Source organism: Molossus molossus, unplaced genomic scaffold (assembly GCF_014108415.1).
Source record: "Molossus molossus isolate mMolMol1 unplaced genomic scaffold, mMolMol1.p scaffold_m16_p_16, whole genome shotgun sequence".
NCBI classification, from domain to species: domain Eukaryota; kingdom Metazoa; phylum Chordata; class Mammalia; order Chiroptera; family Molossidae; genus Molossus; species Molossus molossus.
The window spans coordinates 54,115,266-54,128,700 of NW_023425351.1; the positions used below are offsets into that span (position 1 = coordinate 54,115,266).

The 13,435-nt window shown below is 37.1% G+C and overlaps 1 protein-coding gene across 3 annotated transcripts in view; it reads right to left on the reverse strand.

The window, feature by feature from the left end:
- Positions 1–13,435, reverse strand: part of CSMD3 (CUB and Sushi multiple domains 3) — a 1,073,312-nt gene that overhangs the window by 172,089 nt on the left and 887,788 nt on the right. For 2 of the 3 annotated variants that reach the window (XM_036263875.1, XM_036263874.1), the window contains 3 exons: positions 2,631–2,744; positions 2,023–2,118; positions 264–467 (listed from right to left, as the gene is read on the reverse strand). In XM_036263875.1, the coding sequence (XP_036119768.1) occupies positions 264–467; positions 2,023–2,118; positions 2,631–2,744 (414 nt within the window). The remainder of the gene's footprint in view (positions 1–263; positions 468–2,022; positions 2,119–2,630; positions 2,745–13,435) is intronic. The other variant, XM_036263876.1, reaches the window with a different exon arrangement.

The following is a 13,435-nucleotide window of genomic DNA, read 5'->3' on the forward strand; positions in this document are numbered from 1 at the left end:
ATGTATATTTTTATCCATATAAATCAATATGTGAGAAATATTTCCAGCTAATTCAACACAAAATAATTTTCATTGATCACAGTACACCTCAATTACATCAGATAGTCACTTTAAATTTGTATGTTTAGGTGCATCATAATGAATAAAGTAATTAAAAAATAATGCATAACTATTAGATATGAAATAGAAATACTGAAAGATACAAGATAACTAATTTGATATAAAGTATGTACAATGACAAAGCATACCATTTACATACTCACCAATGCAGGTAGGTAAGGAATCATTCCACTGGGCCAAAGAATTGGGCACTGTATCACACCTAATTGCAATGGATCCATGGAGAATATATCCTGGATTGCATTCAAAAAGAACCAATGAACCGACTGCAAATTCATTGCCAATCCTTCTTCCGAATCTTGGTTCAGGCACAGAACTGCACTGTGTGGAACTTGTTCTAGGAACAGCTGCATACAAACAATTATTGATTTTAACTTCAGATGTGGTAGAGAAACATAGACTTCAAATTGTAGCTATTTTAGAAGACTTCAAATAAATCACCACTTGTTATCAAAACTTCAATTAAAATGTTGAATATATTTCTAAAAGTTTTAAAATTAATACAGAATAAAATACAATTTAAAATGAATATGGTCTTCAAGATCTTTTAGTTAAAAACATTTTGCTTTGATCCTTTAAATGTCACTAAATCTTTTTTTATGTTTTGTTTTACAAAACTCTTATTAATATAGCAAAGTAGTTCGAGTTCTATATTTCAATTTATGGGGTTATAACTGAATGATATACATATATATATATATTTTAAACTGAGACATCAAATTCTAAAAATATGTGTCAGGTAAGGTCATAATTTTATTTTTCAGTATTTGTTCTTTAAAAACATAGATTTGAAAAAACAAACACAATACTTTATTAATTCCATAGCATGTTTATGAATTTAGCTGTTCAAAACATGTTTGTTATTGATGAAGACTATAACTATACTCAGGCTAAGCAGAAGTCAGACAGATTAACAACAATAGAAGTTTATCCTTAAGTAATCATACAATATCAAATATGAAATTGCTTTTAGAATTATTGTTATATCCTTTAATTGTGACTTTTTTTTTAATTTAGTAAAATAGAATGATAACAGGATGTTTTTTCTTTTTAAAACGCATACAAATGGAATTAAAGCGTTTGACAACAGCCCAAAGAATGATAAGATGAATTCCAAATAGATTGGTTTCTATTATGTGACTTGAGTAAAAGTAATTTAATTTTTAATAGTGCCTTTCAAAATTCAAGATGCCCCAGATGTTTACAGAGGGAATACTAATAAAAATAAAACAGTACAATATTATAACCAGTATTATTAATGGAATGAGGGCTTAATAAAAATATCAAATCACAAATGATTATAAATTTTTTAGGAAGTTTAAGATACATTTGAGAATACTAAATGACTACATATAACTAAAACAAAATATTTCAAATGATAGCCCAATTTAATTTAATGATAATGTGGAAGACTATCCATAAAAGGTGAGAAAAACTGTAAACCAATGTTCGATTGCACAAAAATATTTAGTAGCTATGAAGAACATTTGAAACTGAAATTTTAGAATGGAGTAATGATTTCCTTGGACTAGCTAAGTACATCAGCACAAAATTTTGTACAATTCAGTTTAGAGTTCTATGAGCAAAACAGAATATGTAGAAAGTGAATTGTCAGAAAAAAAAACACATAAATGTTTTGAAAACAGTATGTTCGAAGAAAGGGGAATCAGAATTGACTTGAGAATGATAATGGAAGATATAGGTGTTTTTTCATTTTGGTCAAGGTGATAGTGCTGTAGTGATGGGGAAGGATCAGGGCAAAACTATTTAAAACACACACACACACACACAACTTTTATCTCTCCTATATGATTGTGAGGATCTGATCATTCAATAACTTTGAACACAGCACGGAAACTGATATCATTCCTTAGTGTGCCTCTAGGCTACCCGGTCACTTACCTTGATAAACAAAGTGAAATCCCTTAGCTGTTATTGGTCCAACTGAAGTAAATCGAATTGTGATCTGATTACCTGAACTCAGTGGAAGTGATTCTCCTACTCAACAAAACAAACACTAAGATATCATAAATAATTTCATTCAGTAAACCTAACAAATTATATTAATTTACACTGTCATTTGAAAACGTGAGTCTATGTTCTATCAAATTACTTTAATATATCCTACCACTAACAATATATTTCCTATGGGTTCAGCTTTAACAGCAACTATTTTACAGGCAGACTTTAATTACATTTTGATACATATTGTCTCATTCTTTAAAGAATCCTTAAATATGTTATAATACATTAAACGCCAGAGACTAAGTGACTACATACTACATTTACTTGATTACAATCCCAGTAAATAGTTGGTTATATTTTTCTCAAGCATTTGATTTACTGTTAATTGTGTTTCTATTCTTTAAAAAAAAAAAAATAACGAGTAATTCTATTTTCAGTTTACTTTATCTCTAATATGGATGACATAAATCTCAACTTTCACTACAATATCAATCAAAGTCAGTCTTTATCAATAACTGATGCATGGCAGTTCTAGTAAAGGATACCTGAATGGGATCCTGAGAGGGAAGATAACAGAGAAGATTGCTGAGTTGGCCCATCATACACCTCAACAACATCGTGGAGTGATGTCTGGAAAAATACAAACTGGCCAAACACCACTGATCAACAGGAACCAGGAGAAGCAAACAAATCACCAACCATCCAAAAACAAAAACAAAAAAAACAAAAAAAAATAGAAAGAGGAGGAGAGAGAGAACAAAGTATTACAATATAATAGTCATCTTCTTTTCTACCTTTAAAAAAAGGATAGGTGCCAATTGGTTGTATGCCTGACACATGTATTTCAGGTCATAAGCGTGATGACCATAGCCTAAAAGCAATAAAATTTAAGAAGACAATTATTTTTAAAAAGAATAAATGAAATGGGTATAACATTTAATTTAGCTCAGAAATCATACGGTTGGTGATTAATGCTTTATAAAAACTACTTTTTGGTTTTTCCATTAGTAGATTGATTCTGATCACTTTGTGACTCTCTTCTCTTTTTCTAATTTTTTTCTCCTCTTCTATATGAGATAGACAGAGTTTTCATTTGAAGGAATTTTTTTTATATTGCTTTTAAAATACTGTCTTATTATGAATAACAGTTTCACTGAAAAATATCTACAAGATACTTTTTAGTTATAGTGTTCAATTCACATTTGATGTTAAAGGTGATTTCTAAACATTTATTGTTAAACTTCTGCCAAACTAAAAAAATATTATTTATGATTTCTCAGCAATTGAGATAGTATATAACTTTATAAAGTGTTGCTTTTTCATGGTAAGTACAGATTTGAATAACTTACCAAGGGAGCCTTAAAAGTGTCTCTTTTTTTTACTTAATTTTGTACTTTTTCTTAAACTACCCAAACTATAACTACTATAACTTAAAAGATTCTGTTCCAGAAGAGACATCAGCTTGTATGTTGTGTTTTTTTTTTTTGAAAAAAAAGGACAATACACATTATCCTTGAAACATTTCTTAGGTAGACAGATTGTGGAGTTTAAAAGAAAGTGATTTATTTTTTTTAAGTTTAATGATATAAAAGCAAGGTACCTTTTATAAATTCAAGATCACATTATTGTAATTAAACTATATTAATTAAAAGTTATTTTACACTTTAAATCAAGGTTATGGCCATCTTTGGTAGTTCTGTGAAGACAGGCTAGTTCATTCTAAACCTGCTGAGTTTTACATATGAACATACACAAATACTGTATACAAAGCAATACTGATTTTTTTGGCCTGCTAACATAAACTGGTAATCTCAGTCCAGTTCTTTGTGGGATAAAAGACGGACAGCGTTGTTGCTTTTGGACAATTCCTGAACACTGAAGGGTTACATTTCATAAATAACCCTCCTTAAAACATTTCCCAGATGTCATGAAAGCAAATTTATATTTCTACCCAATCATACATATACAGTCAATTATTTTAATGGTTTGCAAGTTATCGTAAACATTGTCAGTTCAGACCTTTGTAAAGTATTCATATTTCATTGTACCAAATCCCAATTATTTAAAAAAATACTGCAAAAGATAGTAATACAGTTATTGTTTTCTGTTTGTTTAGATTGGTGTTTGGATAATCTGTTTTCAAATGTGTCTTTAAAGTTCCTGTTACAATGCAGACATCCTCACTGGCATTCCATGTGCAGGAACTAATCACAGGAACTTAACTAAACCAAGAGAGTACACTGTGCGACAAGGCTCTTGTCAGATAACATTCTTTCTCTTTATCTTTTTGAGAGTCATTAGAAAAAAAACAACAACATTAAAGTTCAACATCCTTTACTCTTTATGCCTAAATATCCCAAATTTCCCATAGGAAGCATGTCCAATTTCCAAGCAAACTGTTACATTTACAGACATCTAAACCAACCAAACTACACAGTGATCCACAAGCTTTTTCTAAAGAAAAACAAAGAACACTTCCTCTTTTTTCTTGTTTGTAGACCTCTTGTTCTCAATTATTTCTCTGCCAATAGACCAGAGTTTTGCATCACCTGTAAATTGGGTATGTAGACTATAACATTTAACAGCGCAGCCATTAACACCATATATTGGCACTATGTTAAGTAAAGAAAACTGCAGGGTATGCTCTTTTGAGTAACTTGTGCCTGTAATTTATTGTAGTAATTATAGAGTGAGGTTAGGAAGAATTAAGAAATGTAGGGGTGAGGGAGGGAAGTGTGGAAACCTGCCTTATTAAGCAATCAGTAAACTCTTTTTCTTTAACATGACCTAGCTTTGCATTAACATGGCCAAAGGAAGTTTTACTTTATTATTTTTTATTTTTCTGTTTTCATATATCTACTCTTTTTATTTAATTAAACATAGTTGGTATACAATATTATTTTAGTTATATTCGTTTCCGTCATATAGTATAGTGATTCAATATTTTTATACCTTATAATGCGATCACCCCACTAAGTCTAGTAATTATCTGTCACTGTGCAAACTTATCACAATATTATTGACTATATTCCTCTTTGCTTTTTTCACCCATCTTCCAAACACTCCCCTTGGACAATGGAAATTAAAAAAAAAAAAAAAAAAAGCTTTTATTGGAACAAGAATATTATCTTGAGAGGATACTGAATGATTATATCAAAGATACAATTTTTTTAAGTACATTTTTACTAAGTTTTTGGAGCATGAAGAATCAAGAACACTTGAATAGTATATCTGATTTTTTACACATTATAAGGTTAAATATCATCTTACTGAGCATTACAATTCTGAACCAACCCTCCCTTCACAGCCAGAAATCTGAAAAATTAAATGGTAACCCATGTGTTTGCTTTGCCATTCTGTCTGTAAATGTCTTAATTTACTTAGTTTTCTTATGTTCAGATAGTAATAGGCCTTCTGCTTGTAAAGGCCAAGTGCACCCTTTGTATGTTCGAGATTGATGAAGGAAAAAATCCTGAAATACTTTACAGTCCTGTAAAGTCCTGTCTGACCCCAAGAGTCGAATCCCTGGTGTCATTCTCGCTGTAGCCAGCACTGAGGACTGAGCTACCTGCTGGGGTTACAAATGTAACCACTATGTCGAGGGTTCCTACTTTTAGACCCCATTAATGATATCTGTAGTCCTTCAGAAGAAAGCTTACCTTTTACCTACCCATAAAAGATATTAGATTAACCAATTAAATTAATTATAAACCAATAACAAGGCACTCAGGTCACATCTTCCATGTGCTAATTAGTCATTCTTCTAAGCAAGTCCTCTACCAGCATCTAGTGGGAAACATTTGGGGGGAGTTCTAATTGCATTTTTGAAAATTTATAATTTATATTTTTAAGAAATCATTTAAAATCTGAATAAGTCACTTAAGTAGAAGAAACCTTTAATTTAGATCATATTGATAGGATGTTTATCCAACTTTAAAAATTTTGTCCTGGTTCATTTGCCTGCCCCATGAACAAATAAACTCAGATGAGACAGGCATTTGTCTTTGTGTAATAGGCAGTTAGACACGCATGAGCAGAGTAGGAACAGGCTGGGTATGGAATGTCACCAGGCAGAAAGCCCTGGGTACCTAACAATGGATAATTGTAGTCCGGAACCTCACCCCCAGGGTGACCTTTCCTCCTCTAGCATATTGCTGGTCTTGCAGTTTAGACCCCCAGACTTTTCATATAGCTGGTCATGATATTTGGAGCTTCCCCTGACCTTTCTTCCCCTGGCATGTTGCTAGTCATGTGGTAGATCCCCTTAGAATGAAAACAAGAGGACTGGAGAATAGCCTCGTACAACTCCCAAACAAGCTCTTTCATGAGCACTCCCTTAAGCATTAAGCCCTCAAGACAATGAAATTGTGACTGAACATTAAATAATCTTAGGAACAAAACACTGGGTCTGTTGGCCACAGAGACAGAGTTTTGGTCAAACTAAAGATAACATCTAGGCTTCAGTTGTGTTTCAGTTCCAGGCCCAGAAGAACAGCAAGGCCAGGTGGGGTGATGCCATGGCTGACATCAGGATCAGCATTGATGACTAATGGCCTCCTGGTGCCAACCAATCAGTAGAGACTATTGCCCTGAAAGGACACATCTGGAAAAGTTGATGAATATTCTATTGAGATCCTCTCCTGGAACATCCCCTAAGATCCCCCTTTTTAGAGAGGGAATAAAAACCTTCAGGATGGATGGAAAATCCAGAGCACTCTCTCTCTCTTGAGCATGCCTGCACCATCTTCTTCCTGTGGCCATATTACCTTTGCCTTCCCTTTTACTAAGCTCCAACGGCTCTTATTTTGCCTCTGTAACTAGTTTCCTGAGCCCATGCAGCCCAGATGGCTCACTTCATCCAAGCTCACTTCTACCTCTGTGACTTTCTAAATAAACTTTTGCTTGCATTTGAGTCTTGACTCTGAAGTTTTTCTTAGCCAGAACTAAAGTACCAGGGTTGCTGAACCAAGGTCCAATTGTCTGTAACATTATGGTGCCATTTTGCCAATAACATATCTACTTTTCTTTGTAGAGAAAGCAAGGTTTATTTGACATCTAATTTTAACATAATCATATTCAACCCAAACAGCAAGGCAGGGTTCCCTTCACTGAGAAGTTTTGCATTGTATAAATGTTATTTAAATACGTTTCAAAGAGCATTTGTTTCCTGTTCTATATCACATTCTATCAAATCCTTTATCTTTTGGTTATATTCTATAACTCCTATTTTTGTCCATTCTGCTTAATTCAGTCATACCAAATATAAGTCAATAAATGATGGGAGAGTGCTTGGGATGGCATAAGCAAAGTCCTGATCATTAGTATGGTTAAATTTTATTTTTATTTTTTATTTTTTCATTGAGTTTATTGAGGTGGTATTAGTCAATTAAATCATATAGGTTTCAGGTGAACAATTCTATAACTCATTATTGTATATGTATTGGGTGTTCCTCACCCAAGTCAAATCTCTTTCCATCACCGTTCATCCCCCCTTTACTCTCTTTTACCTCCCTTTCACCCCCCTTACCTGCTGGTAATCACCACACTGTTGTATGTCTATGAGTTTGTTTTGCTTAATCCCTTCACTTTTTAATTTAATTAATAGATTAACTGATTAATGTATGTATGTATTTATTTTAACTCATCTTTATTGTTGAATGTATTACAGATATTTCTCCCTTTTTTCACCATTGACCCCCACCTCCCTAATCTTGCTCCCTCTTGCCTTCCCCATACTATTGTCAGTGTCCATTGGTTGTGCATATACACATAGAAGTTCTTTGGTTTAACTGCTCCCATCCTCCCTCCCCCTTCCCTTTGAGGTTCATCAGTCTAACAACTGATTTGTACTTCTTAATTCCTTCATCTTTTTCAACATCCCCCCACACCCCACCCATCTGGCAAGCAACAAAAAGTTCTCTGTATCTATGAGTCTGTTTCTGTTCTGTTGCTCATTTTGTTTGTAGATTCAATTGTTGATAGATATGTATTAATTGTCATTTTATTGTTCATATTTTTGTTCTTCTCCTTCAAGAAGACCCTTCTACATTTCATATAATACTGGTCTGGTGGTGTTGAATTCCTTTAGCTTTTTCTTGTCTGGGAAACTCTTGATATGTCCATCAATCCTAAATGATAGCTTTGCAGGATAGAGTAATCTTGGTTGTAGGTCCTTGCTTTTCATCACCTTGAATATCTCTTGCCACTTCTTTCTGGCCTGCAAAGTTTCTTTTGAGAAATCAGCTGACAGTCTTATGGCAGCTCCTTTGTAGGTAATGGACTGCATTTCTCTCACTGCTTTTAAGATTCTCTCTTTGTATTTAACCTTTTGCATTTTGATGATGATGTGTCTTGGTGTGGAACTCTTTGGGTTCATCTTGTTTGGGACTCTCTGTGCTTCCTGGACTTGTATGTCTGTTTCCTTCTCCAAGTTAGGGAAATTTTCTGTCATTGTTGTTTCAAATAGTTTTTCAATTTCTTGCTCTCTCTCTTCTCCTTCAGGCACCCCTATAATGCAAATGTTGGCACGCTTGAAGTTGTCCCAGAGGCTCCTTACACTATCCTCACTTTTTTGGATTCTTTTTCTTTTTGCTGTTCTGGTTGTGTGTTTTCTGCTTCCTTATATTTCAAATCGATGGTCTGCTTCTTGGTTTTACCTACTCTACTATTGATTCCCTGTAAATTATTGTTTATTTTAGTTAGTGCATCCTTAATTTCTGACTGGCCCTTTTTTATGTTGTTGATGTTCTCACTAAGTTCCTCGGAGGTCTCCTTAAGTTCCTTGAAGGTCTCACTAAGTCCCTTGGATGTCTCACCAAGTTCCCTGAGCAACCTGTGTTCTGAACTCTGCATCTTATTGATTGCTTATCTCCATTTTGTTTAGTTCTTTTCCTGGAGTTTTGTTCTTTTCTTTCATTTGGGACATGTCTCTTTGTTTCCTCATTTTGGCTGCTTGCCTGTGATTGTTTCTATGTATTAGGCAGAGTTTCTATGCCTCCTAGGGTGGCCTATTATTGTAGGTGTCCTGTAGGGTGCAGTGGCACAGCCTCCCTGATCACCCCAGCTGGGCCCTCGAGGTGTACACCTAATGTGAACTGTACACCCTTCTGTTGTAATTGAGTCTTGATTGCTGTTGGCATGTCAGTGGGAGGGATTTACTCAGGCTCATCAGCTGCAAGGACTGGCTGTGCCCACTACCACTGGCCTCTGACTATCTTGGAGGATCAGCTGTGTTGGGGCCCCCCACACAGAGCAAGACTTACTTCAGCAGGGCTCTGGTACCCACTGAGTTCACTCATTGAGTGTGTCACTTGTGGAGGTGGTTGGGTAGTGGTGTTTTGATGTGGTATGAAGCTGTCCACCAGGTGTGCTGGCTCTGGGGAAAAGTCAGCCATTGCCTGTGTTCTATCCGGGGCCACCCGGCATAAGCTACAAAGTGATCTGCCGATGGCTGCTTCTTGTGCTGGGCTTGGAGGTGCCCAGGAAAAGCCAAGTTGTGAACCAAGGCTGGCTGCTTCTAGTGCCAGGCCTGGGGCCACTTAATGAGAGCTATGGGGCTTGCTGAGACCAGATGCTGCTTGTTTGAGAGATTTTAGAAAACTCTGAAGCAGGATCCAAGACAGGCCAATCCTATGGTAAAGCCTTTGGAAACAGCTTGGGTGGGCTTGAAAGTTGGGTGGGGCGGGGCGGGGCCTCAGGGAGTCACCAGGGCGGGGCTACCAGTGTGAGCCAGGTAGCTGGAGTCCCAGATATGGCAGCTGTCTGCCACCCCAGGGAAGGGCTCACCAAAGGAACAAAGGCCTCCACCAGCATGTCTTTCCATGAGAAAGCTGCCCTTCCAGCCCTCATCAGGAGGCCAAACAGCTCAGTTCTTCCCTGTTCTCTGGTGCCCCTCACACTGCCTACCCTGGGAGCTCAGAGGGAGCGAGTCTGAGTAAGTCCATGCGCGGGCCCTTTAAGGAGCTGCCTGGGCTTCCGCTGCTGCAGCTTCCCTGAGCCTCAGTTCCCACTGGTTTTACAGCCAGAAGTGATGGGGATTCTCTTCCTGGCACTGGAACCCTGAGCGGGGCACCTGGTGTGGGACGGGGACCCCTCAGTCCTCAGGGAGGACCTTCCCAGCCGAGGTGTCCTCCTGATTTTTATCCCCACACGTGGGTGTGGGCCCAGCCCATCCCCTCCGCCCTCCTACAGTCTCGGAGTGGCTGCTGCTGTAATTCTGTAGTTGTAGGACTGCCATTCAGCTGGAGGTCAGGCGGTTCTGAATGATGGTTGTGTTGTAGTTTAGTTGTAGTTTTGATGTGGTTTTGGGAGGGGGCAATACCACATTTCCCTAAGCTGCCATCTGGACCGGAAGTCCCTTCACCTTTTTAACCCAGCCCCCACCCACCCTCCCCTCTGACAGCTGTCAGTTTGGTCTGTTTCTATTTTTTTTTTCCTTTATTGATTTTAGAGAGAGAGGAAATGAGAGGGAGAAAGAGATAGGAACATTGATGAGAGAGAAACATCGATTGGCCGCCTCCTGCATGCTCCCCACTGGGGATCAGGCCCACAGCCTGGGCATGTGCCCTGACTGGGAATCGATCCATGAACCTCTTGGTGCATGGGTTGATGCTCAACCACTGAGCCACACCAGCTGGACTCTTTCTATTTTGTTTGTTTCTTTTGTTCATTAGATTCCACATGCAGGGTGACCCCCAAAATTTATACAGGGTGTCTGTAGATTCTACTATGTTCCAAAAGTAAAATGTATTTTAATGAACATTGACTTTATAATTACTAAAGTTGTATATACATTCTTGGAGGACACCTAATATAACTGAAATCATATGGTATTTGTCTGTCTATGACTGCCTTATTTCACTTAGCATGATCCTCTCTAGGTCCATCCCTGCTGTCTCAAACGGTAAGATTTCCTTCTATTTTATGGCTGAGTAGTACCACAGCTTTTTATCCATTCATGTACTAACGGGCACTTGGGCTATTTCCAAATCTCGGCTATTATAAATAACTTCAATGAACATAGGAATGCATATATTCTTTCGAATTAGTGTTTAGGATTTCTTCTGATATATTCCCAGAAGTGGAATTACTGGGTCATAGAAGAGTTCCATTTCTAATTTTTTGAGGTAATGCCACACTGTTTTTCCCGGTGGCCGCACCAGCCTGATTTCCTCCCAAGAGCGCACAAGGGTTCCCTTTTCGCCAGTCTCGCCAGCACTTTCCGTTTGTGATTTACTGATGATAGCCATCTGACAGGTTTGAAGTGCTATCTCCTTGCGATCTGAATTTACATTTCTCTGATGATTACTGACATTGAGCCCCTTTTCACATGTCTAGTGGCCAGTATAGCTACATTTTTAGAATACTCGGTGCAGACCAACATTCACTCTGAAAGTCTACTTGTGGAAAGTGGGAGTCTGCAGTGTGGCATAAAGCACTACCTGGTCAGTGCCCAGAGAAGTGTGCATGGCTTAAAAGAATATAAATAAATAGAACAGAGAAGTTAAAAGCTCCCTTTCCCACTAAACTCTACTCTGGAATATTGCTGAAATGTTCTACTACTACCTAAGCAAGTCAGAAAAGTTTGGAAGTTACATTTAATTCTTCTGCCATCAAAATGACTAGCTAGTGCACTGTACAGAAGCTTACTGCTTTAGCAATTAACTGTAAATGGGGATAATAAAACAAACATGGACATGACACTGCTATGCAGTGATCAGGATTGGAGTTATTGAATAAAAAAATAAAAATTGAGTTTATTGAAATAAAGAAGGGTTTCAGTTTTGTTTTTGCAAATGTTGTTTTTCTCTCAGAAGGAAATAATTCACAGAGTATCAGTATGGTACACTAGCGTGAAAAGGGAAAAATCTCAGAATGAGATGGGGCCATGGCTAACGACTTTTGTGGAAGATGATGATTAAGTTTACAATGACTACAAGCCTGTGGCAAACTTAGGTCCAATTCAAACTTGCTTCGATGTTCAAAGTTGGTGGAGACAGCAGGAGGTCTCTCTGGGCAATGGCAGTCCTAGGAGTCAGATGGGTGTTGCTTTATTAATTATGGTACCAAGAGATTAAAATGATAAGGTTTCTTTGTGTCATGACAGAATGGATAAAGCAGTTTAAAGATTGTCAGCATCTCCAGCTGAGCACATTTAAAAAGGACTAAATGCTTTCAAGATAGCATTCTATCGTACTGAAATACCCTATTAAATGATATTAGACATTTCAGAAACTACATAATGAAGAGTTAAGGATTCAGGTTCTGGAATCAGATTCTTTTAGACTCCAGGAAAGTTTCTTTACCTTTCCGTGCCTCAATATCGTCATCTGTAAATTAGAGATAATAAATGGACTGAGGTGAATGTTACGTAAATCGCTAATTGTGAAACACTGTGAATGGTGCCTCAAATATAGTAATACATACTAATTACTATTACCAATAACTCAACTGTTGTTATTTGCTGATAATTCATTCTGAAACTCATTGATAAACTACGTTTAATTGACCTCTATTATTAAACAGTGTATGTAACTCATCCTCTGCTTTCCATACATGCATTTTTAGAACAAATGATAGAACTAATTGGGTTAGAAGAGTAATCAAGCTATTTCGGTCAAGGTTTATTATTATTATTATTATTATTATTATTATTATTTTATCCTCACCCGAGGACACTTTTCCATTTTGTGTACAGATAGAGTGGGAGGGAGAGAGAGGAAGAGAGAAAGAAACATCAATGTGAAAGGGACACATCAAGTGGCCGCCACCCGCACAACCAACCAGGGCCGGGGACAAACCGCAACCGAGGCACATGCCCCTAGCGGGAACCGAACCCGGGCCTCTCCGGACCGCAGGCCAACGCTCCAACCGCTGAGCCAAACTGGCCAGGGCAAGGTTTATTATTATTTAAAAATGGCTATGTACTTCTTTAACCACTTGATCTTATATTCTATCCATTGGGGTGGGATATGAAAATCTAATTAGCAGCTTTCTGAATGGTCAAAGAAAAGAGAGCAAGGTGAGCGGGCATTCTACTTTTTTCTCTCTTTTTTTTTTAACTCCCCTTGTCATAATTCTTTATCCCTCTGTTGCAAAGGGAAATTCCATTACAAAGAAATATATCCACACAAAAGGAAGTCTGGACAGAAAAAGCAATAGAAGATATAAATTCTTATTAGATTGCAGCTTGATTCTCAACGTGCCTGGAACCGCTCTTGAAAAATCTACACATTCTTCAGTACTCTGGGGTCATTTTGATTATATTAGGCACTCAGCTGATTGGTCAGTATGCTACACATTTTCCAAGTCATCCCTGCTTTGCTCAGTTGCAATTCATTAGCCAACACAG